The sequence below is a fragment of the Pavona decussata genome, unplaced genomic scaffold (assembly GCF_977016875.1).
Source record: "Pavona decussata unplaced genomic scaffold, jaPavDecu1.1 SCAFFOLD_67, whole genome shotgun sequence".
Classification (NCBI taxonomy): domain Eukaryota; kingdom Metazoa; phylum Cnidaria; class Anthozoa; order Scleractinia; family Agariciidae; genus Pavona; species Pavona decussata.
Window position 1 is genome coordinate 4,338,165 of NW_028145486.1, and position 21,836 is coordinate 4,360,000.

Here is a 21,836-nt window from a genome sequence, read left to right on the forward strand (position 1 = left end):
CCCAGGATGGTGTAGGAAGCCACCCCAGCCTGTATTGGAAGCGTCGGAGAACGCATGTACCTGGAGATGAAATTCTTGTTTCCACTTGAGAAAACCGTCCCAGGAGTCTAGAAATCTCCAATGTGAAACTTCTTTACGCAGAGGAGGGGAGAGATTAACTTGGAGCTTACCCTTTCCAATGGTCTCGGCAAAGGCTTGAAATACGCAATTGGTGTATAATTTTGCCGCAGGAACAAGCAAGGAAAATGAGGTGGTCTCCCCTGCGAACTTTTGCAAATTCTTAAGTGAGACACTGTTTTTCTCCAAGATAGATTCTCTTAGAGGCGAAACTGATTCGTTTATCGTCTGGAAGGATAAACGCTTGCTTTTCTGAATCACACAAATACCCCCAAAACCGGACAGAGGTACACGGCGTTAAGACACTTTTCTTGAGACCAATGAAGTAGCCGAGGGAGATAAGTACTGAACAGGCAACAAAGGCAGCCATCTGCACTAACTGGGAGTTGGAAAACCGGTTCACGCATGCATATGGAAGGCGCAGCAGGCCAGCGTGCCTGTCATCAATATACTGAGGGCACGGTACACCATTGGACCTGATAAAGTGGGTTGTAGCCATACCCACCGTATGATAAATATACGCGCTGGCTTTCCAGCCGAAGGGAAAAGAGGCGTACGAGAAGTACCATCCCCCCCCCCCCCCCCATTCCAAAACAAAATACGTAGAGCTAGATAGATGGAGCTGGATATGGTCATATCCGCTTTTGTCGTCAAATAGTGTTTGGTAATGAACTTGGTCGACGTAACGTGGCAACTCCGTGATGTAGTCAAGTGTAAAGGGACAATCCTTAATCCATAGATTTAAAAATCTTTCATCATGACACATTCTGGGTTTTTTAGGTTCAATAGTAATAGGGAGCACGAGATGTGGAGGCTCAACTTCTCCCACCCTGCCAATAACATTCAGGGAGCCATTGCGCACTCTCTCCATAATACTGTCGGTGATGAATCCTTCAAATGAAGCACAAGACTTGGAGTTCGGAAATATTTTCCTGGGAGGAAGATTGCTATCGTAAAAACATCGTAGAAAAAGTCCTTGAAATGATTGAAAATAATCCGAAATAACCACTCCGTGAGAAATAATAGGCAGCACGAAGTCCTGGAAAGGGGAGTCTTGCAAAATTGCGCGCCAGTTTTCAATGCAGGAATGAATATTACCGCCGAGAAAATGATCAGGGTGAAGGAAGTTGAGCATATCTGGGGATGCAAACACCAAACCTTGAGCCACACTCTTGATGGACGGCACCGCTCCGGAGTAGGTTGTGGGGTCGCCTTCCTAATTGCACCACAAAACCGACCGGGGAGGTTGCTAATGCGCGTAAGACTGACACAGCTCTGAAAATACCTAAAATTGCGAGCACGAAAAAATTAGAAAAGGGGGCGAGGAAAACCAAGGGGACCCCACTAACCAAACTCCAGACCAGAAGCCCGTCCGAAGACATGGCATAGGGTGAAGTGTAAAGATTACCCCTCTGGTCAAAAGGAGAAAGGTTAGTTTTTTTACCAGCGGTAAAGGAGTACACTGAAAGTATGCGCAACGCAAAACAGCAAAAGCTGCAGTGTTTTTTTATAACTACAAAAAATAAGAAACAAGGATGGCAATACAATCTTTAATAACAATAATAAAGGTAGGACGCCAAAAGTAACAATTACAGTTCTTTATTGTACTAAGTACAGTTAGTATGGATTGGCTCCTAGGTTGCCGCGCCCTCTTCCGTATCCTCGGTGTGGGCGCCTACGACCCCAGTTTGTCTGTCGCCTACGCCCAGGGCAGTTGCGGACGAGGTGAAGTGGGCTCCCGCAGCCGAACCATCCTACTTCAGGATTGTACTGAACAGTAGGTGTGAGGGTGGCAGGAACTGGAGGCGGAGGAGTGGCGGAAACAGGGGGGCCTTTTTCCACTTATTCGTGATGTTGGCCACCTTGCTATCCTCGGCTGACCCCACTAACTTTTGTAAAATTGTCCTAACGTTTGCATTGCTGAGGTTCTCCCTGAGGGCTCTGAGGCACGACTCGTAGTACTGTGCGTCCTTGTGGCCACCAAACATGGCTGCATCAACAAGGATCTCGAGAGATGATAAGGCCAGGTGAGGGTGAAAGGATTCAGGGGCTCTGGCCACGGCCTTACGGACGTTTCTGAGCGCTTGCTCTACATCACCATAAACTTTGGCTAAAGACTCAATCTTTTTGTTTATGTCAGCTATCTTTTGCTCTACTGTTTGCTGGAAATAAATAATGAAGGGAAGAAACTATGAAAAATAGCCTGGGCTAAGAAGAAAAGCAAAATTAACACTGTGGGGGAGATACCAGGATATAGGCCTGGCTAAGCCATAGCCTGACCCACACCTAGTAGACGTTATAGGTGGGAACATGTGACTCCAGGTTATGATAAAACTTTTACCTGGCTAACGCCTGCAGATGGGTGGAAAAATGTCTACCTGATGGAATTATATGCCTGGCCCGCGCCTAGGAGGAATGTTAGACGGAGGCAACTATCCCAGGCCTTGAAACAGTTGTATGCTTGACCTGCCCACGCCTAGTAGAAATTATAGGCGGGAACATCTACCTCCAGGCCGTAAATAAATTTTATGCTTGGTCCACACCTTAGAGAAAATATAGGCAGGAACATCTACCCCCAGGCTATGATGAAATGTTATGCGCCCATGCCTAAGAGAAATTATTGGTGGGAACATCTTCCCCCAGGCTATGATGAAATTTTAAGCCTGGCCCACGCCTTAAAGAGATAATAGGCGGGAACATCTATCCCCAGGCTATGATGAAATTTTAAGCCTGGCCCACGCCTAAGAGAAATTATAGACGGGAACATCTACCCACTGGGCATGAAGAAATTTTATACCTGGCCCGTGCCTTAGAAAAAATTATAGGCGGGAACATCTACCCCCAGGCTATGATGAAATTTTATGCCTGGCCCACGCCTAAGAGAAATTATAGGTGGGAACACCTACCCCCAGGCTATGAAGAACTTTTATGCCTGGCCCGCACCTTAGAGAAAATATAGGCAGGAACATCTACTCCCAGGCTATGAAGAAATTTAATGCCTGGCCCACGCCTTAGAGAAATTATAGGCGGAGCATGTATCCCAGGCCAAGAAGAAAACTTAATACCTGGCCCACGCCCAATAGAAAATATAGGCGGGAACATCTACCCCAGGCCATGAAAAAACTTTTTTTATGCCTGGCCCACGCCTGAGAGAAATTATAGGTGGGAACATATACACCCAGGCTATGAAGAAATTTAGAGCCTTGCCCATGCCAAAGAGAAAATATAGGCGGGAACACCCCCAGATCATGAAGGAATTTGAGCCTGGAAATATATACGTATAACTCCAAGCCATGAAGAAATTATATGCCTGGCTGACGCTGACTAAGGTCAAAAGAATAAATTACAGCCTAAAACCAGTAACGAACTACAGCTGTACAAGCTAAAGACATAATTGAAAGTACCACATTGTTATCACGAGCAGCCTGAGGCGGGTTTAATACCTCAACAGGCACTTCCACGGCGGCTGGTGTGGCGGCCGGAGCTGCAGCTTCAGCAGGCTGAGCAGGATGAACAGGTAGGGTGGCAAGCGCCGCTAGAGCTTCTGTAGCAGGTTCGACGGGAGCAGCCATGCTAGAGCTAACCAGGATAAAATGTGTTTATATTATCCTATAAGGGAGGGATGAGAAAAAAATTAAAATAATAGGAAGAGCTAAAGGACTAACAAACTGCTAGAACAACAGAGGTGGAATAAAACTAAAACTATAGCGGGAACAGGCAAAAGAAGAAAAAGCTAAGAAACTTGCAAGTAAAGATAAGCGTGGTAAGAGAGCAAGCAACCGAAGAGCATTCAAAACAAAAACAAAGGGAAAATAAACAATATAACGTAAAACCACCAGAAAAGGATGACTAGGAAGGAAGCAAAAAGTAAAATTGGGCTGATAACAAGCGGGGCAGGAGGGAAGGGGACGAAGCACAGAGAAAAAGAAAACTGAAAAAATTCTAATGACTTACCGGCGGTTTCTCTAGGGAGTATAGGTGTTAGACTTTCGCACGCACTACAATTCTGTGCCAAATTCCTTGATGAAAATAGAGATTTTTTAGAAAGGTAAGTTTTTTGTCCATACATGCCTTCTCATTAATTTTGTGGCTCACATGCAAATGATTAAAAATGTTACTTTCTAGTGACTGCTACTGATGTTACATCAGAATACAATTATTTCACAAACCCTCCATTTTTGCCATCCACACAGAAATGGTATTCATACATGTAGCTTTGTTTACAAAAATCTCCACTTTTGTTATCAATTCTGAAAATCGCCATTTCTGGAGTTTTTTCACTCGTTTTCACATAAAAAATGATAAAAAAATGGATACGTGGTGGGTGCCTCGTTGCAATTAAGACTGACTTAAGTTCGATCATTGGGATAGTCATCTATACTCAGTGTCAAACCTAATTCAGTGTAAAAAAAAAACCTTTTGGTCGGTGGGATTTCTCAGAAAAACATTAATTTTATACTACAAACATTGGCATTTACCCTTGGGTAACCTGTGCCACAGACTGAATCAATCACCAGTAAATACCATCTGTCCCAACAGTGTACCAAGATCTGAGTACACTCCATAATAATTATTGGCCTTTGTACAAGGTCATAGTTCAATTGGTCTGGTTATAGCCAGTTAGACTGAAGGGGAATTTAAAAGTGAATTCCAGTATTTTGTTTCCTTTGCAGGAGTTCTAGAACAAAAATTTGGATGCTAATTTGTAGATGGTGGGTGCTTTTGGTTTGAAGTCAAATGGTAAAGCTAATTTTCCTGAAATTCCGTTCGGAAATTGTGGAGTAGCTTCAGAGGTACTCCTCTTTTTCCATTCAGAACGGAACGGCGAAAAATTCCTTACCATTTGAATGAATCCTCCGTTTCCAGGCCTTTTCCGCGCATTATGCAACAGTTACACCAACTGGATTTTTTCTACAAATGGTAAACACCCAGTATTTACTGGCGGTTGATTCTGTCTGCAGTGCAGGCTATCCTAGGGTTGATCTTCCAATTTCTGTCTCCAAAGCAGATGGATAGCATGTGTTAGTTGACCCAAATAAGTCAAACTTAGCCTGAACTTAAACTGTAAAATTCAGTTGCTCTCATGTCATTCGACATTTTCACCCTGGCCTAGAAAGGGATTACACACTCAAATACTACATTAAGTTAACTTTGTCCTGCATTATCTTTTTCTTCTGGTTTCCCAGGGGCTTTTTCAGACGAAGAGTGATCATCGTGAATCATTCCATAAGGTCTAAGGTGATACACCATGTATTCCATCACGTACATCATATTAGGGTTGATATAGTGGAAGGTCACAGCGTGATCTGAACAACAATCGGGTCCCTCCTTGTACGGATTATTATCATAACTCCACAGCCAAAAATCCTTGGGAAGATACCCAGGAATAAGGTGCTGTTCCGGGGGTAGCGGCATGAAGGTTTCTCTCCCACTCTTGTCCCTGGTGTAAGCTGGTTTGACCCCAACAGCCCCGAGGCATTTTCCAACTTCAACATCCTCTGCAAGTGATTGCTGAGCACACAACGAGGTATCTCCTAGGGCTTTCTTGAATCTACGGAGAGTTTCCTTACTGAACACATAGCCGGCTCCACCACTGTTATACCCACCCTTAAAATATCTCCCCAGATAGTACGGCTGCTCGGGATCCAAACTCGAAACCAAATGGCGGAGATTTTCGATGATAACGAATGTGTCATCGTCCGCTTTTATAAACCAGTCCGCATCGTCTAGGTGATGCTCATAAACGTAATCCCAAGCAGCCCGCGTTTTACGCCATAACTGGTCACGTCCTTCCCTAACTTCTAATCCAATTGCTGGAAAGCTGGGGTCATCTCTCGAGCTCATGAACAAAAGTACGTTGCACCGCTTACCCCAAGTTTCTTTCACTGGTTTTCCTTTGATGGGAAGGTTGTCCGGACTCGTCATCACCCAGCATAGTATTCGTATTCTTTGCTGTTCTTTCAGGGCTTCTTTGTTCAAAGAAAGATGGTGATGGTGATCTTTGTGGTCTGCATCGAAATCGACCGGTGATTCTACCTTGAATTTGTTGCTGTCCCTATGAATGATTTTATGCGTGATATCTTCATTATCCTGCGCCTCGGAGCCCAAAGGCGTTTCCGGGACAAATAATTTGTGAATATTTTCTCCTCGATTAAAGTGATTTAGTACTGAGACGATAAAAATACCAAACGAGAGCCCGATAGCGAAGGACAGAATAGTGGCTCTTGCTGTCGCCATATTTATATTTCACGCGCCATTGTTCCTGCAAGAAATCAAACCTGTGTATATCCCTGTGGGGGGGTGGGTTGTGCAATATTTGTCACGTGGCCTCGATTTCATGTAAAATACAAGACGCCACGTAAACCCTCAGCAAACATTTCGTATCTTTTATTTTATATTTTTTCGGCGAACAAGGGACCATTTAACCACTTTTTCAGATTCGAGAACATATTTGTTGGATTACTGATACCCTTCAAAAATCTCCTGTAGGAAACAACGGACTGACTTGCCGTCTTTGGTTTTTGTCACGAGATTTCCTTGTTTTAGACCATGCCAGTCACCATAAAGTTGTTTATAAGTAGTTTTGTTTTTCTCCAGGTACGGTGTCATGTACCTTCTTCAAAGAGTTAGTTTTAGCTTTCATGATCAGCCACTGCTAGGTAACGGAAGATCTCTTGGCTAACGCAACAGCAAATTTGAATTTACAGCTAAGATAATACTTGTATGAATGTTTGAAATCAGGGCTATTGTTGATTGATATAAAAAAAAGTTTGTTTAGAATTTTCAAAAGAAATTTTGTTTTGTGAATTTATAATAGATCACATGATTTTCATTCTTTTCTTAAGCAGTAAATATTGTTTTAAAACTTCAGATTATAGTATAGCTCAAAACTGTGCCAGCGTCCCCAAAAGAAAAAATAACTAAAAGATCAAGTGCTAAGATATCGATTACAAACATGATGATAACAAAAAGACCTACAAGTTTTAACTAAAAATGATATGACTAGAATTACTCTGATTGACTGCAATACCCTATATACTATATTGGAGGAGATAAATTTACTGACATGGTATGTGGGCCTCAACAAAAATATATTATGAATGGAAAGATGAAAATGGTAGACCAAAGTGCAAAAAGGATCTTAGAGAAGTACAAGCAACCTTATCAATCTTGACTACAAAGATATCAGACTATCTTAGATAAAAGAAAAATTCTAAAACCAGACAACACGAAAGCCTTGCTCCTTTGGCCACTACGCACTTCTTCCCAAGAAGGTAAAACCACTTAAATATAATGCTCTGTATGTTAATTTTCTTACCACAAAAAATATATTGTCTTTCGAATATTAACGTGTGAATAAAAATTGAATTGAATGGATATATCTCTCAGCTCTCCCCAGTCCTTTTCCTGACTTTTTTTTTATTTTATTTTAACAAGTTCAATTGGAGATTTATTTTTGAACAAGTTTTATGTTCAAAAGGTGACGATATGTTGGGCTAAAAGAAAAACACAAAAAAATGTTTGCCTCCCCGGCGGGGAATCGAACCCCGGTCTCCCGCGTGACAGGCGGGGATACTCACCACTATACTACCGAGGAGTCACATACAAATGGTCGGAAAAATTTAAGTACTTAAACAATTTTTTATTAAGCCTTTTCTTTTTTATTTTTTATTAGCAACGTAGTTGATTAATTTTGATACAGCAGCAGAGTGTTTGGGACCAAAGTGCGATTAACTGAAGTACTCTGGACAAAAACTCGGTAATACTCTGAAATGCGGCCGTCAAAGTTGGAAGGCTGAATGTTCCAATCCTGTGTTCCTTTGGTTAAGCCCAGAAGTTGTCGAACAGCCTCTCCCTCATATAACTTGCCGTTAGCTTTGTCTTGCAGCAAAATTCTCTTTCTTGAACTGATCGTTTCGCTTTTTGTGTGCTGATAAAACGCTTTTCCAATTACGTAGTTGTACCCTTGTCCTTGAACAAAATCGCGAATTGGCATCCGTTTTTTGATGATCAACTGGTCAAACTTCTTACATGTAATTCCAGTATCTACAGGAATTAGCATTGCAATCAAAGCATCGAAGCTTAGTTTCTTTTCCATTTTCATAGAAGATCTGGGATACAGACGCCCTGAGATAATCTGTACATAGCGTGTTTTCCAATCATCGGCTCTTCCCAAATGAATCGAAAGTTTACGTGTATTGCAGAGCTGTCTAACTTGCGATTTCCAAAGAATGTTGGATTTCGAGATTTGATTCCACTGCCGGCAAACCTGGCTTGCAATACACAGCGTATTGATGTCCAGAAAGGAAAATATTACGAGCAACACATCTTCCCCTAAACATTCCATGATTGCGGTTGGAATCACACTCGCGCCGACTCGCGCCAATTTGCGCCAAATCGCATGAGCCTGCGCTTGACTCACGTGAACCCTGCGGTTTTGTTTCTGAGTCCTTTCAGGGCAGGGTTTCGAACGTTCGTCTAGCTTTTCCCTCCTTCTTTTAGCGCTTTTTCACCAATGTAGTTGAATTTTCCTTAGTTCACGGTTTAAAAAAGTATTTGCAGGTCTCAAGATGGCAGAGGACGAGGTGAAAAAGACCGGGGGACAAGTTGACGGTAGGTTTTACTTGCGAGCTCAATGGATCAACTGAGCAGGTTTTCCAGATTTCTCCAAAATGTATTTCTCCAATTTCATTTAAACGGAATCTTGGGATCGTGTTTGTGTGTGGAAGATTTTACTGATTTCTTGAGTGATACAGATCATTTGATTTCTCTTCATAAAGTTACTTGCGTTGGAATTGTTAAATTATCTCTGAAACTCGTGATCAGCTGAGACCTAGATGAATATATAGTTGATTCGTCTCATGATCAGTTTTACACACGAGTGGATACGTTTCGGAATTAAAATTAAACGATACACACAACTCGAAGAATTAATTTAGACTCCTTTTTTTCTTGAGCTAAATTATGATTATTTAAGCTGCAGTTTCGTTCTGTTTAGTCTGGTGATTTCACTTCAACATTGTCTGTTGCTGAATTATGATTGGAGTCGTGTTACTTCCTGCTTTCCTAATGATATGCACGTGTGAGGCTCAGGAAGTACTATGTCTTTAGTCCCGATATGAGTATTATGATATATACTTCTAGATGTAAGTGAGTACACACTCTGTTTGGCTCTCTTTCCTTGGGCTGTTTAAAAAAAATGTAAATAAATAGTTAGAAAATGAGTTTTGATTTTTGCTTTTACCTTCCCTGTGACTGTAATATTTTTTGCAATGAGCTGTTAGATCACCACACAGGTCTCCTATAGTTCAAATGTAGACCATTGCAGTGGTAATCTGGGCTTAAGGTCACTGTTTGATTCCTGTTAGGGATTCAGAATTTCCTCTTTCTGAGTAAGACCAAAGCATGGAAATTTGTCTGAAGAATTCAACTTACTCCAAACCAGTTCTAGTTTGGCATATAGGGTTGGTCTTGAGGATTAGCCATTTTTTCTGATACAGGTACATTTAATTAAGAAACAGTCATAAGGTAATTCTTTAAATTTAAGTCTCAAGACAAAAAAATAGACACAGAGCTATGTTTCATATAAGATAATGAGTCTTTTTTACCAGACTAGTTCACTAATTTGGAGGAATTTGAATTTCCATGTACATGTAATTTTTCCATAAGCCCTTCAATTTCCAAGAAGATGCAAAATAGTTTCCTGATATCTCTTGTTGTTATTACCAATTGTTTTATGTACACAATCCCAAATATCCATTGGCCTTATCCCTTGTTTTGGATGGCAATTTCTACAGAGCTTTGCCTAGCACTTATTGATGCAGCTAATGACAAGCAGCCTGAGGTGCGGCAGATGATCATGACATCGCTTCATGAACTTGGGAAGAAACAACCTGAAATGGTGTTGAGTGCCCTAAAGGGATACCTTGTGAAACACCAGAAGGTATCACATCTTTCCTGTCTGTCTTCACGATATTGTTTACCATATGCAAAAAGGTGTACTTAGTAATGCCTATTCTACATCAAAATTAACGAGCAGGGTGGTCTCTATGGACTAAGGTTCAGTGGCACCTGCATATGTACCTTGAGAAAACCCAGTCTTTATTACCAATTTTTTATTTCTGATCAACCATTTTTTTTGTAACCCTTACTTAGAGCTGATAAGTTGTCATTTTCTTATAAATACACTCAACGCTTCCTTTGTGGACACCCTGCTATTGCCGATAAATATTAAGGACAACTGGATGTAACTCCCTGGCTTAAACTACAAAGAAGAGTATGGAAATAGCTCCCGCTGTTATGGACTCCCATATCAACTTATAAAACACTTAATACATGTGTGAGTTGGAGTTTTCAGGTTTTACAGTTTAAATGAAAAAAATATTTCTAAAAAAACTGAAATGATATGTTACATACATGTACCAGAATACTGCCAATCAAATACATCCTAGGTTTAATTTTCTTATCAGTTTCGTAGTTCCCATCTTCTTCTAAGGATAATAATTATAAAGAAAAAAAAAAAGAAGAATATTACAGTGCTGACATTTTATTTTGCTTATTCTTAATTCTTAGCTCATTCAGGGTCATAGAGTTGTTCTTCTGAAATCTGCGTCAAAGGTTATCAGCGATACACTGAGTACTCTGTCTTTGGGTATGGCGAAACAAATGATCAAGCTGGCATCTGCAGAGATGATAAAGAGCAAGGTATGTGTCAATATCAGGGCTGGCAATGCTGTACATATACTTCACATGAACCTAGACAACAAGCAGTCTCGTTCTTCTCCTTTTTTTTTTTTCTACCAAGAGAATGAAGCCAAGGAATGCGAATTGTGAGAAGTGCGGGTTTGGAGACGATTATTATTTCCTCCCTTTCTCCAATCCCTTCTCATTTTTACAGATCAGATCTTTCATCTGTTTTAGTGATGATCTAGTTAGGGAGGTTGCTTGAGGTTAATGCAATTTTCTTTGCATATATTGTAAAACAGTTCACTTTGATTCCCCTCTTTTTTGTTAACTAACAGGATGTTGAGCCTGACTGGCAGTCAGCGGCCTCTGAAGTATTAGTTGCACTTGGTGGAAGGTTTGATCATGAAGTTATGGCAGAAATGTTGGACAAACTAGCACCAGGGTCACTTCCTCACTACTTTATCGTGCAGACATTGGCATCTTTCTCTACCTCCAATCGTAAGTCACTGATTAGTACATGTTTAGTCTTGTTGAGGTTGTGTCTGTTTGGGAGGTCTACATGTATAAAGTGGGTAGCGGATCAGAGTGACACGCCATCACTTAAACTTTTTGCTTCCAGTACCTTTTATTCCTGGTTGCCATCCTGTCTTTGATGCCTCCCATTCTTTGCTCTCTATCTTCTCCCGTTGAAAAGTGTCGTACAATTTCTCATTTTTTCTCCCACCCCTGCCACTTTGGGAATCCTAGTTCCCACCTAATCCTTTTCACACAGTGCTCCTGTAGTCTTCTCACTGCGTTTCTCTTTAGTTGGTTTCCTTCCCATTTCTTCCTCCTATAATTGGGTACTGTGAACTTGTGCCAGGAGTTGCCTACTGACAAATTACAGCACTAGTAAGTAGTACCATCCAAAGTTCCTTTCTGTTGTAGGTGCCCAGGCTGTGAGCCAGGCTTAACTTGACTTATTTAGATTAATTTGTTTTTGTATCTGCAGCTTTTGGTGTTGTTCCTTTTCTCAAAGACATCCTTGGTCGCATGTTGCCAATGATGGGAATGGCAAAACAAGACAACTTAAAATGGGTCATTGCTAACTGTAAGTACACACTGTACTGAAAACAGTTACCTTGCTGGAGCCAATAGGGAACCCAAGGAAATGACATAGGTTGTCTGATGCTCAGCCAGTGCACCAACAGGTCTTTGTAGATTTAGCAATAAACTATTGAGCATCCAGAGTTCCTTTCAAACTAGTTTACCTCATACTGAGGTAAACTTGTTTGAATATTTAGCAATGTTGATAAGAAGTACTACAGACAATTTTTATTTCTTGTTACTGTGCCAGAAGCCGTACTTGTTTAATGTCAGAATTGGTAGGTATTGGATACCTATTATATGAAAGAGTACATGTACTGCAAAGACCAAAGGATGATTGGTATAGTACATGTGCAATGTAGGTTGGCAAATATACATGTAGGTGGATTAGAGTTTGAGTACATGTAGATTGGTTAGATACCTGGAGCCAGGAGTAGACTAATTTATACCTGGCTTTTGCCCCACCTGCGTGATCCTGGTTCTCAGAGTATTCATGTCCTGATGATTTCTGTGTAGGTGATGGTGATGGTGATTAAAGTTCTAGAATGTTGATGACGATAGATAATGATCATAACTATTATTTTGTCATTGTAGGCCTTGCCAGATTTAGTGAAAGTATTGTTGACTATGTAGCAAATGCCGAGAATGCACCATACCCTGATATCACCATTGACAGATTCTATGGCGAGATCTCTGCTGCTTATGATGTATTGTTCAATGTGTGGATCAGATCAAATGAATCAAAGGTGATAACCATAACAGTGGTATTTGACAATTTTGATAGCTGCAGGTAACATTTTGTATAAAAATAGAACTTAATACCTATAGTTTCTGAAAGGTTTGAGTTTCATGATTATTGTTTTTTTGCTCAGCAAAATGGTGAGTACTAGTCACCTCCTGGCGTCATCCTAGCTGGTTTTCATGCGCAGGTTTTTTTCTCCTTGGAATTTCTCTGAAATTCTCAGAAATAATGTGACCATTTGTGACCCTATTTGCGAAAACGACCCTTAACGGAAACGACCGTTGAACCATTTTCCATTGGCAATGCATTTTCAAACGTTGAGAATGCATTTTGAAAACGTTGTCAACGCGTTTTGGAACGTTGACAATGCATTTCAACGAAACAAAATATTCATTGAAAACCATTTCAAAATCATTGCAGAACATTTGGAATGCGTTTTGAAACATTGATAACACATTTCAACGAATCCGAAAATCCATCGAAAACCATTTCGAAATCATAACATGAGCGAACAAATTCGGATGCGTTTTTTAAAAGCTTTGAGAATATTTTTTATTTTACCACATTTCGAATTTGCCGAGCATTGAATCGAAATCATTGTCAAAAACGATTTCAATTTCCGAATAATGGTCTAGTACAAGGCATTTTACAACATTGAACCTATTCTGAGTGCTTAGAAACTGCGGCCTTCGTTGCCCCATTTTGTGTAGTGAATATAAGCTTACGTAACATGTAAAAGACCGAACGGCGCCGTATTTTATTTTTGTCACGTACATAATTGCCGCAAAAAAATATTGTATCCTCAATCATTTAGTTTCCATTTAGTTTCATTTATGCAAGCTTATATAAATATTCCTAGTTGCTATTTTCTATGTTACAACAATGCGAATTTTGGAAGGAAGAGTCAGGTCAGTGTAAACTGACACCATGAAAAATCTGCAGGTTAAGAGTTTTACCAACATGCGAGGCAGCGAGGCGTGCGAGGCACCATGCGAGGCGTGCGAGGCATGCGAGGCAGACGTGCGAGGCATGAACAAAACATGCGAGGCATGAACAACCCCAACATAAACTGCTAACCGTTAAGCTAACCGGGGAGCTATTTAAGCTAACCTGCGTGCTATTTAGGCTAACCGGAGTGTTTTTTAGGCTAACCTGAGTGCCTCACACGTCTGCCTCGCATGCCGCGCACGCCTTGCTGCCTCGCACTTTGTAAGGACCCCAGGTTAATAGAGGTCACCAAGCTAGATGCTAGACAGTCAATAATGTCAAAGATTTTCTGGCATGTATTCATGTTTTTTTTAATTATTCTTTCTCTCCTTCCACAAGAAGTGGAGGTCAAGGAATTTTGCCTGTGGTTTCATGCCTCCGTAGAAAACAGACATACCATTAAGCTTATCAAGAAAGCAGATCAAGGAATTCAAACTTTAACTGTTATAATTTTCACTGGCATAAACTTGGTCAACATATTTTAAATGATTTGTAAATGATTTTTAAAAAAGAAACTTACATGAATTGTACATTTTGAGTTCTTGATATTCCTTGCATTGTCACATGAACCAGTGACAGACTTCACGCTCGCCGTGTTATGTTATTTAAATTAAATAGTTATGTCAGCAGATTCGTTGCCGTAAAAACTGATAACCAGTGTAGCACAGTCGAGTACTTAAGCTCAGCAACTCTTTGGAAAGCATGACAACCTTATACAAAACATGTAACAACCCAATCTGATAGATCAATTTGTGGTAATTCAATGGTACATGCAAGAAAGTATGGCGATCACGAGCGCCGCGGGGTCTGCAGTGTGTTTGTGATGTGCATTCAACTGGAAACAACAGGAACGCGGCTAAAAATATAATGCATGGAATGTTTTGATTATGTTTGTTACATTTCAATTCTGTATTCGCAGTTAACCAAATTTCTAATAAAAGTAATACCACCTTGAGGAAAAAGTGTATTTGTCTGTCTAATTTCTCCCAAGTTTTGTGTAAAAACTATGATTCGGTTAACGTTTTTTGGACTAATGAAATATTCAAGGGGTGCGTGTAAACGATGCGTGAATTGGAGGGGGAAATCCTCGATTACCGGAGTTATCAAATCAAACATTTTTATGTCTCTACTACAAAATGTTGCCAGTGCGTTGCAAAACATTATGAAAGCATTGAAGAACATTTTCCAATGCTTTGAGAAACGTTGACAAACGTTGAAAAACCGTTGAAAATGCATTGAGAATGCGTTGAAAATCATTATCAATGCATTGAAAGTCCATTGACAACGCATTGAAAAATGGTTCAACGGTAGTTTCCGTTAAGGGTCGTTTTCGCAAATAGGGTCACATTTGGGGCTGGCTATTCACTGGTTTGGTATATTAAAGCAATCATTCTTCACCTCAGTGTTGGTGAAAAGCCAGTGGTAGATACCTTACATAGCTGCTTTCCATATCTGTTGTGATTTAAAATATTGTTCAAACCATTTTAATTTTTATTTTCCTTTGTGCAGTATTCATTACCATAATCTGAGATAAAGAGAAATAAAAATCAACTAAAACTGGTTTCAAAATTTTAAACCAAACAAATTTTGAACCACAACATATCCATCAGGCTATATTTCTTATCGTGTATAATTAGGTAGTAGTTAATTATTGCCTTGTCATAATTTTCCATTATTTTTATATATTGCATTGTTGTAATTAGTTGTAAATTAGCAAATTAGTTAATTAGTATTGTCGTAAATTAGTTCTGAAAGACCCACATGGAAGAAACTAATAAATTGTATTTGCATTGTATTGTATTGTATTGTACCACTAGCCACCTACAGGTCCTTCATAGTAGTTATTAATAAATTAATGTTTGGTAATATTTTGTAAATTGTTTTGCATGGACTAGGTTCGCCTTGCAGTTGTTGATGCTATTGGTCACATGACCCTTATTATGGCCAATGACAAGCTTGAGGAGACATTACCAAAGTTACTTCCTGGGATTACAGGATTGTACAAGAGGCACACGGAACACTACCTCATTACACAGGTAGTGTCAGATCAAGATACTGCCACATTGTCCTTTTCAGGGTTCACAGGGTGATAGAAAGTCATGAAACTTGAAATTTACATGTATTTAACTTATTGTTGCTCTTTTGGCAATCAGTGTTCATGATATGATTAAATCCTGCGCATGCTGCAAGTAAAGAGTCGGCAATCTGACAACATGCTGAAAAAACCTTGCATGACATCCACCCATGCTACGGCGAAACTACAATGTAATTACAAGCGTGGAATTTTTCTGGAGTCTTTACACTCAAACATTGACAAGAACTCTGTAAATGAAAGAATGGAGTTCCCAAGGGCATATGTGCTGCTGTTAAGACATGTTGGGAGCTAGAATATGAAGCAGTGATTTTGAATTTCAGATTCATTGTCCCCCGAAGAAGAACCCCTTTTTAACAGTTTTAACTTATTGTTAAGCAGTAATTCTGTGTGTTTTTTTTCCTGCAACTTAGGGTCTGTGTTTGGTGTTAGAAGCTTCCTGTAAAGATGGTGGTGGAATACTTTCTCCCTTAATTGACAACTTGTTGGGAGGACTACACAGCATGGTAAGAGCACAAACTCACAAAGTCCATAAAATACATCTTTTTAATAGTTAACTTTGTTGCATAGTACAGCTTTCGTTGACATCCTTTAGCTTTGATATCTGCTATTTGGGCATTAATGTTTATTGCTAGGGTCACTATAATTTGCCAAAACTATAAAATGCGGTGATAAAGTGAGATAGTAAAGTTCTAAGGGACCTTAAAGGGGAAGTATCACGAAAATTTGATGTCATTAAATCAAAACCCAAAAATCTTTGTCTGACAAGAGAAACAAAAAATTTTAGTTTTGTTATAAATTATCACCCATGCAGTGCAATGAAACTGTCCTTTCGTGCCTCTGGCCAGAGACAGAGTAAGTCAGAATGGGTTGAAACTTGAAAAATGTTACTAGGCTAAATAATGTTTTTTTGAGTTTTTGTATTTTTGTTTCCAAAATGCGCTAGAACAGAGTACGAGTTGTTCCTGTCAAGAATTGAGTCGATTTCTCTCCGTTCATTATTCTAGAACTATTTTGTAGCAAAGTGAAGGTCTTTTTTCACCATTTTCAACAAAAGAGGTCAAAAACCTCATGATACTTCCTCTTTAACCCTTTAAGCCCCAGTGGCAATCATCATCTAATTTCTCCTTACAATGTCGCTGCTTGATTAAACATTTAAGTCAGGAGAATCAAGGAAATAATCACCAAAGATGAGATAACTTGATTTTTAGACAAAATCTCCCAACTAGTAGCATAAGAAATATATGGAGGACAGTGAGGAGAATGTACATATTGGTAATAACATTGTCTTCTTGTTGTTAGGCATGTAATTTGCCAGATTATTCACATCCAGTCTCAGTGAAGAATCATAATGAAGTCTTGCGCTGCTTTTCTGTGTTAGGTAAGTACTTACAGAAGAATTTATAAATTTTATTAGACTTATAAATACCAGACCCTAATGAGACACTGAACTTAATAACTGGCTTTTTGTATCCTTTTAGCTCCTACATTTTCAGATCGTGTCATTGGTTTCTTGCTTCAAAGGTTGGAAGCGAGTAATGAAAAGGGACGCATTGCTTCTCTGGCAATTATCAAGCACCTGATCAACTCTTCCGGTGAGTAAAAGAATATTATAAACATGTATGCCAGGAAAAGTAAATATATTGCATCACTTGTTTTGCAAACTTTAAGGCTTATTTTCACTAGGGCATAAGCGTAAGCATAACAATAAAGATAAGCAAGTGAGAACACTAGCTATACATAAGCATAAAGACAGATGCATGTTTTGACGGAATTCTTGATACCAGCTCCCCTCAATGTTAAGCAAGGTGGTGGACGAAATGGTTGACTGCCTTGTGCTAGTGCTCGTATCTTACAGTATGTCACCCTTTGAAAACTGTAACATAAGCATACACATAAGCATAAGCACAACAGGAATGAACATGTTTCTTCTTCTTGTGCTTATGCTTATACTTATGTTGCAGGTGTTCTCACATATAATTAAGTGGCATTTGTGCTTATGCTTAATATGTCCTAGTGAAAACCAGGCTTTAATACATGACCAATCTGGCCCTATCAAGTAATGAGATGACAATTAACTTAACCATTTCTGCGACACAGGTTCATTTTTAGAGAATAAAGAAGAGATGATCATCACAGGAGTTCAGATCCTGTTTAATGATCACAACTTGAAGGTAATGACATGCAATCCTGTACAGTTGAACCTCTCCTTACGGACACCTCTATAATACAGACACCTAGCTCTCTATTACGGACAGTTCACTTGGTCCCCAAGAGACCGAAATCCATATAAAGCCTACCTCCATAATACGGACACTTATTCCGTAATAAAGAGGTCCGACTGTATTGCATTAACCATATTTTAACAGCATTACTAGACAGTAGTGTATGTATCCCACAGAGTACTTTCAAGGTTCAAAATAATACACAACTCTAGACACAGTATAAATAATTATTTTCATTGATAGCTCAAGTTAATAATTATTCGTCTCACAATTGTGTAGAGATAGGTGTTGATCTCGATCATTTGTTTCAACTGCTATACTGCTGGTCTTCATCAGGTCATGGTGTTAGGTGCTGTGTATCAATGTACTGTTAGTAGCACCATGGTTGATGGTGATTGGTGCATTTTTGATCCTCCTTTTGGTTGTTAGTGATTAGAGAATTTCGATCCTCGTTGTTCAGACTATATTATGTTGTTTCCGGGAGAGTTGACAGCCCTGGCTATGGTACCCATCTGCTATTGTGATGTTTGATTGTAGGCATCTAAGTATCTTGAATTTCAATTTGGTTACCCTTGTTGATGTTGTCGGGATAATGTCTTATGTGAATGGCCTCTCCAACCCAGTGGGTGTACCAGTGTGGGTCGCAGTCAATAAACTTAACCTTGTCTCAGAGTGAATAGTGTCTGGTCTCTTTATCCTGTTCTGAAACTGCAGAGATCTGAGTATAAATATTTAGCTGTAACCACAATGATGTTACAATTTATTTTATACAGGTGCGGCACATGTTCGCCCAGTGTATAACAGCCATGGCCCATCATCGATACCTGGAACTTGAAGGTGGCCATAAACTGGTGGAATTTATCGTCAGGCAGTGTGCGATTGTTGAGGAGGAGGTTGGTGAGAATTTACATTTTTATCATTTAAAGTGCATATGAAGCAAAATTTGTTTTTTCAAAGTTATAAAATAGGAAGTTTGAAATGTAAGATTCCAAAGTTTGAGATGTCTATGGTGAAACTTGACGATGTTACGAGTGCCAAAATTAAGTTGGACTATGCAGACTCGAAAAATGGTTGTTCAAATATTGTGCTGTGAAAAGACCACATGACAACATGTGCTGAATGATGTAATGTTGGGTGCAATATGGTTGGTAGTGTGAAAGAGAAGGCTAGAGGAGGGGGATATTGCATGGCGGGCACCTTACAATGAAAGATGTAAAAACAGTGGGAAAACAAAGGGAGCAGTAGTAGAAATCAGGGAGAGTAAACAAAACTGTTGAACCCAACATTACGTCACAAAAGGGAATTTAATTTTGCTGTCTAACACATTTCCCCACTAGAGTTACATGTAGATTGAAGATTGGATGGATAACTATTTGAACTGCAAACCAATGGCATCGTGCATTATTGTCGTCTCTCACATATTGTTTTGGCATTGATTTTACACGTATCTTACTTTGAACATCCTGTATTCTTTTTCTTATGCAGAAATCAAGAAGGCTAACTGATGCTGATGCCATATCACCTCAGGCATTGCAAAGAATGTGCGAAAACATTCTTTATCTCCTGACAACTACTGTCGATGTTATGGAAGTGGTGAGTTAGAGATAAAGATAATTGTTTAAACTATAGACCCTATGCAAAAATGGCTGTCATTTTCATTTTCTCTTAATTTGTTTGCATTCAAATTAGCCTTTAGTTACTTACCTTGTTCTTGAGTTCAAAAGTCAAAAGAATATTTCAACTTGAATTAGACTACTGAGGCTAATTTGAAACACATTTTGCATACAGTATATTAATGTGCCTATGCAAAAATGGCTGACATTGTAATATTCTTTGGTCTGCATTATGCAGACCAAAGAATATTACAATGTCAGCCATTTTTGCATAGGCACATTAATATATGCAAAATGTGTTCCAAGTTATGTTAATGTATGTAAATTATGTAAATATGTGCATACAGTATGTACATATTTAAATAATTTAAGTGTCAATCTGCATGTATGCAAAGATATTCAAATTGTTTTATGTCAATGACATTAGTGCATTTGGCATCCTCCAGCAGTTCTTTTTTATCCCAGCATAAAGACTGGCGATTTGAAATTACTGAAACGTGACACCATTTAAAATATTATTCCTCTGCATAGGGTTTGAATATTTTGTCACCCAGACCACCCTCAGGGTCTTACTTATATTGGAAAACTGTTGCTAATGATTTGGTAACGGTCATCACATTTTACAAGGCATAAATTTCTACCTTGTGTTGTGTACATGTAGGTCCTGTGGCCCTATTTACTGGAGTGTCTTGTCCCTGAGCCCTTCACCCATGCCATGAGTCCACTGTGCCGCTGTATCTGTCACCTGGCCACCAAGAAACGAGAAGAACAGGCTGATGATTTCACCATTGATTTTGAAGAAAAAAGTAAGTTTTCACCCTTTGAGTCCCATTATCAAGCTTTTAAAATGAAATAATTTTAAATGCCAACAGGTCAGATACAGTATGATACTTATTCAGTAATATAAAATTCTTTACCAAGGTCCAAAGATCTGGAATTCCCTTCCTGTTACAATCACTTCTCTGTCAAGTCTTCCCAACTTTAAGAAAAAACTGCTAGTCAAGAGTTTTTAGTATTTTAAATAATAACTGAATTTGCAAAGCCGCACACATGTAGCACTATCTATGTAAGCATATTGTTACGTACGAGGTGGCCTCAACTACATGTATGAGCCTGGTGGTTTCTAGATGTCACCTCGCCATACATTAAACTATGGATTAATTGTCAATATATTGGGAGAAAAAGGCAAATAAATGTCAATGTCAATGTCTATAGGCAGGGACTGATTAATAATTACTACCATGAAGATGACGTTCAATTTTGCCATGGATAAGGTTGTCCAATTCACTGGGTAAAGTGGAAAATTGGGGTGACAGCTTGCAATTCATGACCCTGTCGCTCATGATAATACTAAAGATAGTTAATTAAGTTCTTGAAAAATAAATATGCATCGTACAAACACCAATGCCTCAAGGCTTTTTAAAATTTATAACAATCATGAGATTAAGAGAAAAAGAGCTTTCTCAAGAAAGAAAATAATTTTCAAAAGTTTTTAAAACTTTTAAAACATTAAATAGAGCTGATTGTTTTATAGTACGTGGTAGCCCATTCCATAACTTCAGTGTATATATACAATTACAAAAAAAAGATCTACAAACTGTGTCACCATGATAAGTTGCTGGCAGTTTTAGTCTTTGGAAGAGACAAAAGGTCAGCATCACTTGTCATGAACACAATGAACAGCAGGGAGTGGAATTAGGAAAAAGGTCATTAAAATGATCAATTGGTTTAGTGATTGCAAACAACCAGTGTGCAAAACGGTGAATGGATTAAATTGCCTCCCATCAAGAAATTAGAAGGTAAACCTTTCTTTGTACATGCAGGCCTTCATCATGAAAATTGATTACAGCTAATTACTGATGTTTGTAACCCTCTGATTAATCTCAACTGTTACAGCCAACATACCCAAACCAGCTGCCATAATATCACGTCTTTTGGTAAGTTAAGAATAGTGAGATCAGAATGTTACCTTAGTTTTTAATTCTGGTTTGCTTAAAATTCAGTGTAGACCTTTTTCAGCTGAGTATCTTCAAATGAGAACCAAAAGAAATCACCCTCACCAATCAGAACAGACATAACCAACACAGAATCTGTGAACAAAATCTGAAAACTTGGAACTTAATTGTTCCCTTCAATACAGTCAACTCTAGGCTTGCAGACACCTCACTATTACAGACACCCGGATAATACAGTCAGCAGCTAAGTCCCCGGTGAAAATAGATTACAGGCCTTTGGCTGAAATAAATTCCTGCTATTACAGACTCTCGTTATTAAGGACACTAACCTCA

The 21,836-nt window shown here is 39.2% G+C and overlaps 3 protein-coding genes, 1 non-coding gene and 1 pseudogene across 4 annotated transcripts in view; 1 reads left to right on the forward strand and 4 right to left on the reverse strand.

The window, feature by feature from the left end:
* Window positions 1–1,871: 1,871 nt before the first annotated feature.
* On the reverse strand, window positions 1,872–3,970 carry LOC146478190 (uncharacterized). Its single transcript, XM_085112535.1, has 2 exons — window positions 3,561–3,970; window positions 1,872–2,279 (listed from the first exon to the last, which is right to left on the reverse strand). Exons 1-2 carry the CDS (start codon window positions 3,687–3,689, stop codon window positions 1,872–1,874), a joined length of 537 nt encoding a protein of 178 aa, XP_084968661.1. The 5' UTR covers window positions 3,690–3,970.
* A 115-nt stretch (window positions 3,971–4,085) lies between these two features.
* On the reverse strand, window positions 4,086–6,387 carry LOC146478191 (glycoprotein-N-acetylgalactosamine 3-beta-galactosyltransferase 1 pseudogene; annotated as a pseudogene).
* A 139-nt stretch (window positions 6,388–6,526) lies between these two features.
* Window positions 6,527–8,505, reverse strand: LOC146478192 (uncharacterized). The gene has a single exon (XM_085112570.1). It carries the CDS (start codon window positions 8,462–8,464, stop codon window positions 7,805–7,807), a length of 660 nt encoding a protein of 219 aa, XP_084968696.1. The 5' UTR covers window positions 8,465–8,505; the 3' UTR covers window positions 6,527–7,804.
* Trnad-guc (transfer RNA aspartic acid (anticodon GUC)) lies at window positions 7,643–7,714 on the reverse strand. The gene has a single exon. It is a non-coding gene; the product is annotated as a tRNA-Asp (tRNA).
* Window positions 8,506–8,556: 51 nt separating the features above from the next.
* The window catches only part of LOC146478194 (maestro heat-like repeat-containing protein family member 1), a 39,413-nt gene continuing 26,133 nt past the window's right edge, over window positions 8,557–21,836 (forward strand). Inside the window, exons 1-15 of the mRNA XM_085112901.1 lie at window positions 8,557–8,730; window positions 9,915–10,060; window positions 10,690–10,821; window positions 11,139–11,301; window positions 11,795–11,893; window positions 12,484–12,635; window positions 15,514–15,654; window positions 16,124–16,216; window positions 17,013–17,091; window positions 17,192–17,305; window positions 17,811–17,884; window positions 18,709–18,828; window positions 19,421–19,528; window positions 20,210–20,354; window positions 21,445–21,485. Of these exons, the coding sequence (XP_084969027.1) occupies window positions 8,688–8,730; window positions 9,915–10,060; window positions 10,690–10,821; window positions 11,139–11,301; window positions 11,795–11,893; window positions 12,484–12,635; window positions 15,514–15,654; window positions 16,124–16,216; window positions 17,013–17,091; window positions 17,192–17,305; window positions 17,811–17,884; window positions 18,709–18,828; window positions 19,421–19,528; window positions 20,210–20,354; window positions 21,445–21,485 (1,650 nt within the window). The 5' untranslated portion in view covers window positions 8,557–8,687. The remainder of the gene's footprint in view (window positions 8,731–9,914; window positions 10,061–10,689; window positions 10,822–11,138; window positions 11,302–11,794; window positions 11,894–12,483; window positions 12,636–15,513; window positions 15,655–16,123; window positions 16,217–17,012; window positions 17,092–17,191; window positions 17,306–17,810; window positions 17,885–18,708; window positions 18,829–19,420; window positions 19,529–20,209; window positions 20,355–21,444; window positions 21,486–21,836) is intronic.

What these genes read in the sequence shown, in the direction of transcription:
- LOC146478192 (XM_085112570.1), bottom strand. Translation starts at nt 8,464, where the DNA reads ATGGAATGTTTAGGGGAAGATGTGTTGCTCGTAATATTTTCCTTTCTG.
- LOC146478190 (XM_085112535.1), bottom strand. Translation starts at nt 3,689, where the DNA reads ATGGCTGCTCCCGTCGAACCTGCTACAGAAGCTCTAGCGGCGCTTGCC. An exon ending in CCGTGGAAGTGCCTGTTGAG is followed by an intron (nt 2,280 to 3,560) that starts GTATTAAACCCG and finishes ATTTATTTCCAG; the next exon opens with CAAACAGTAGAGCAAAAGAT.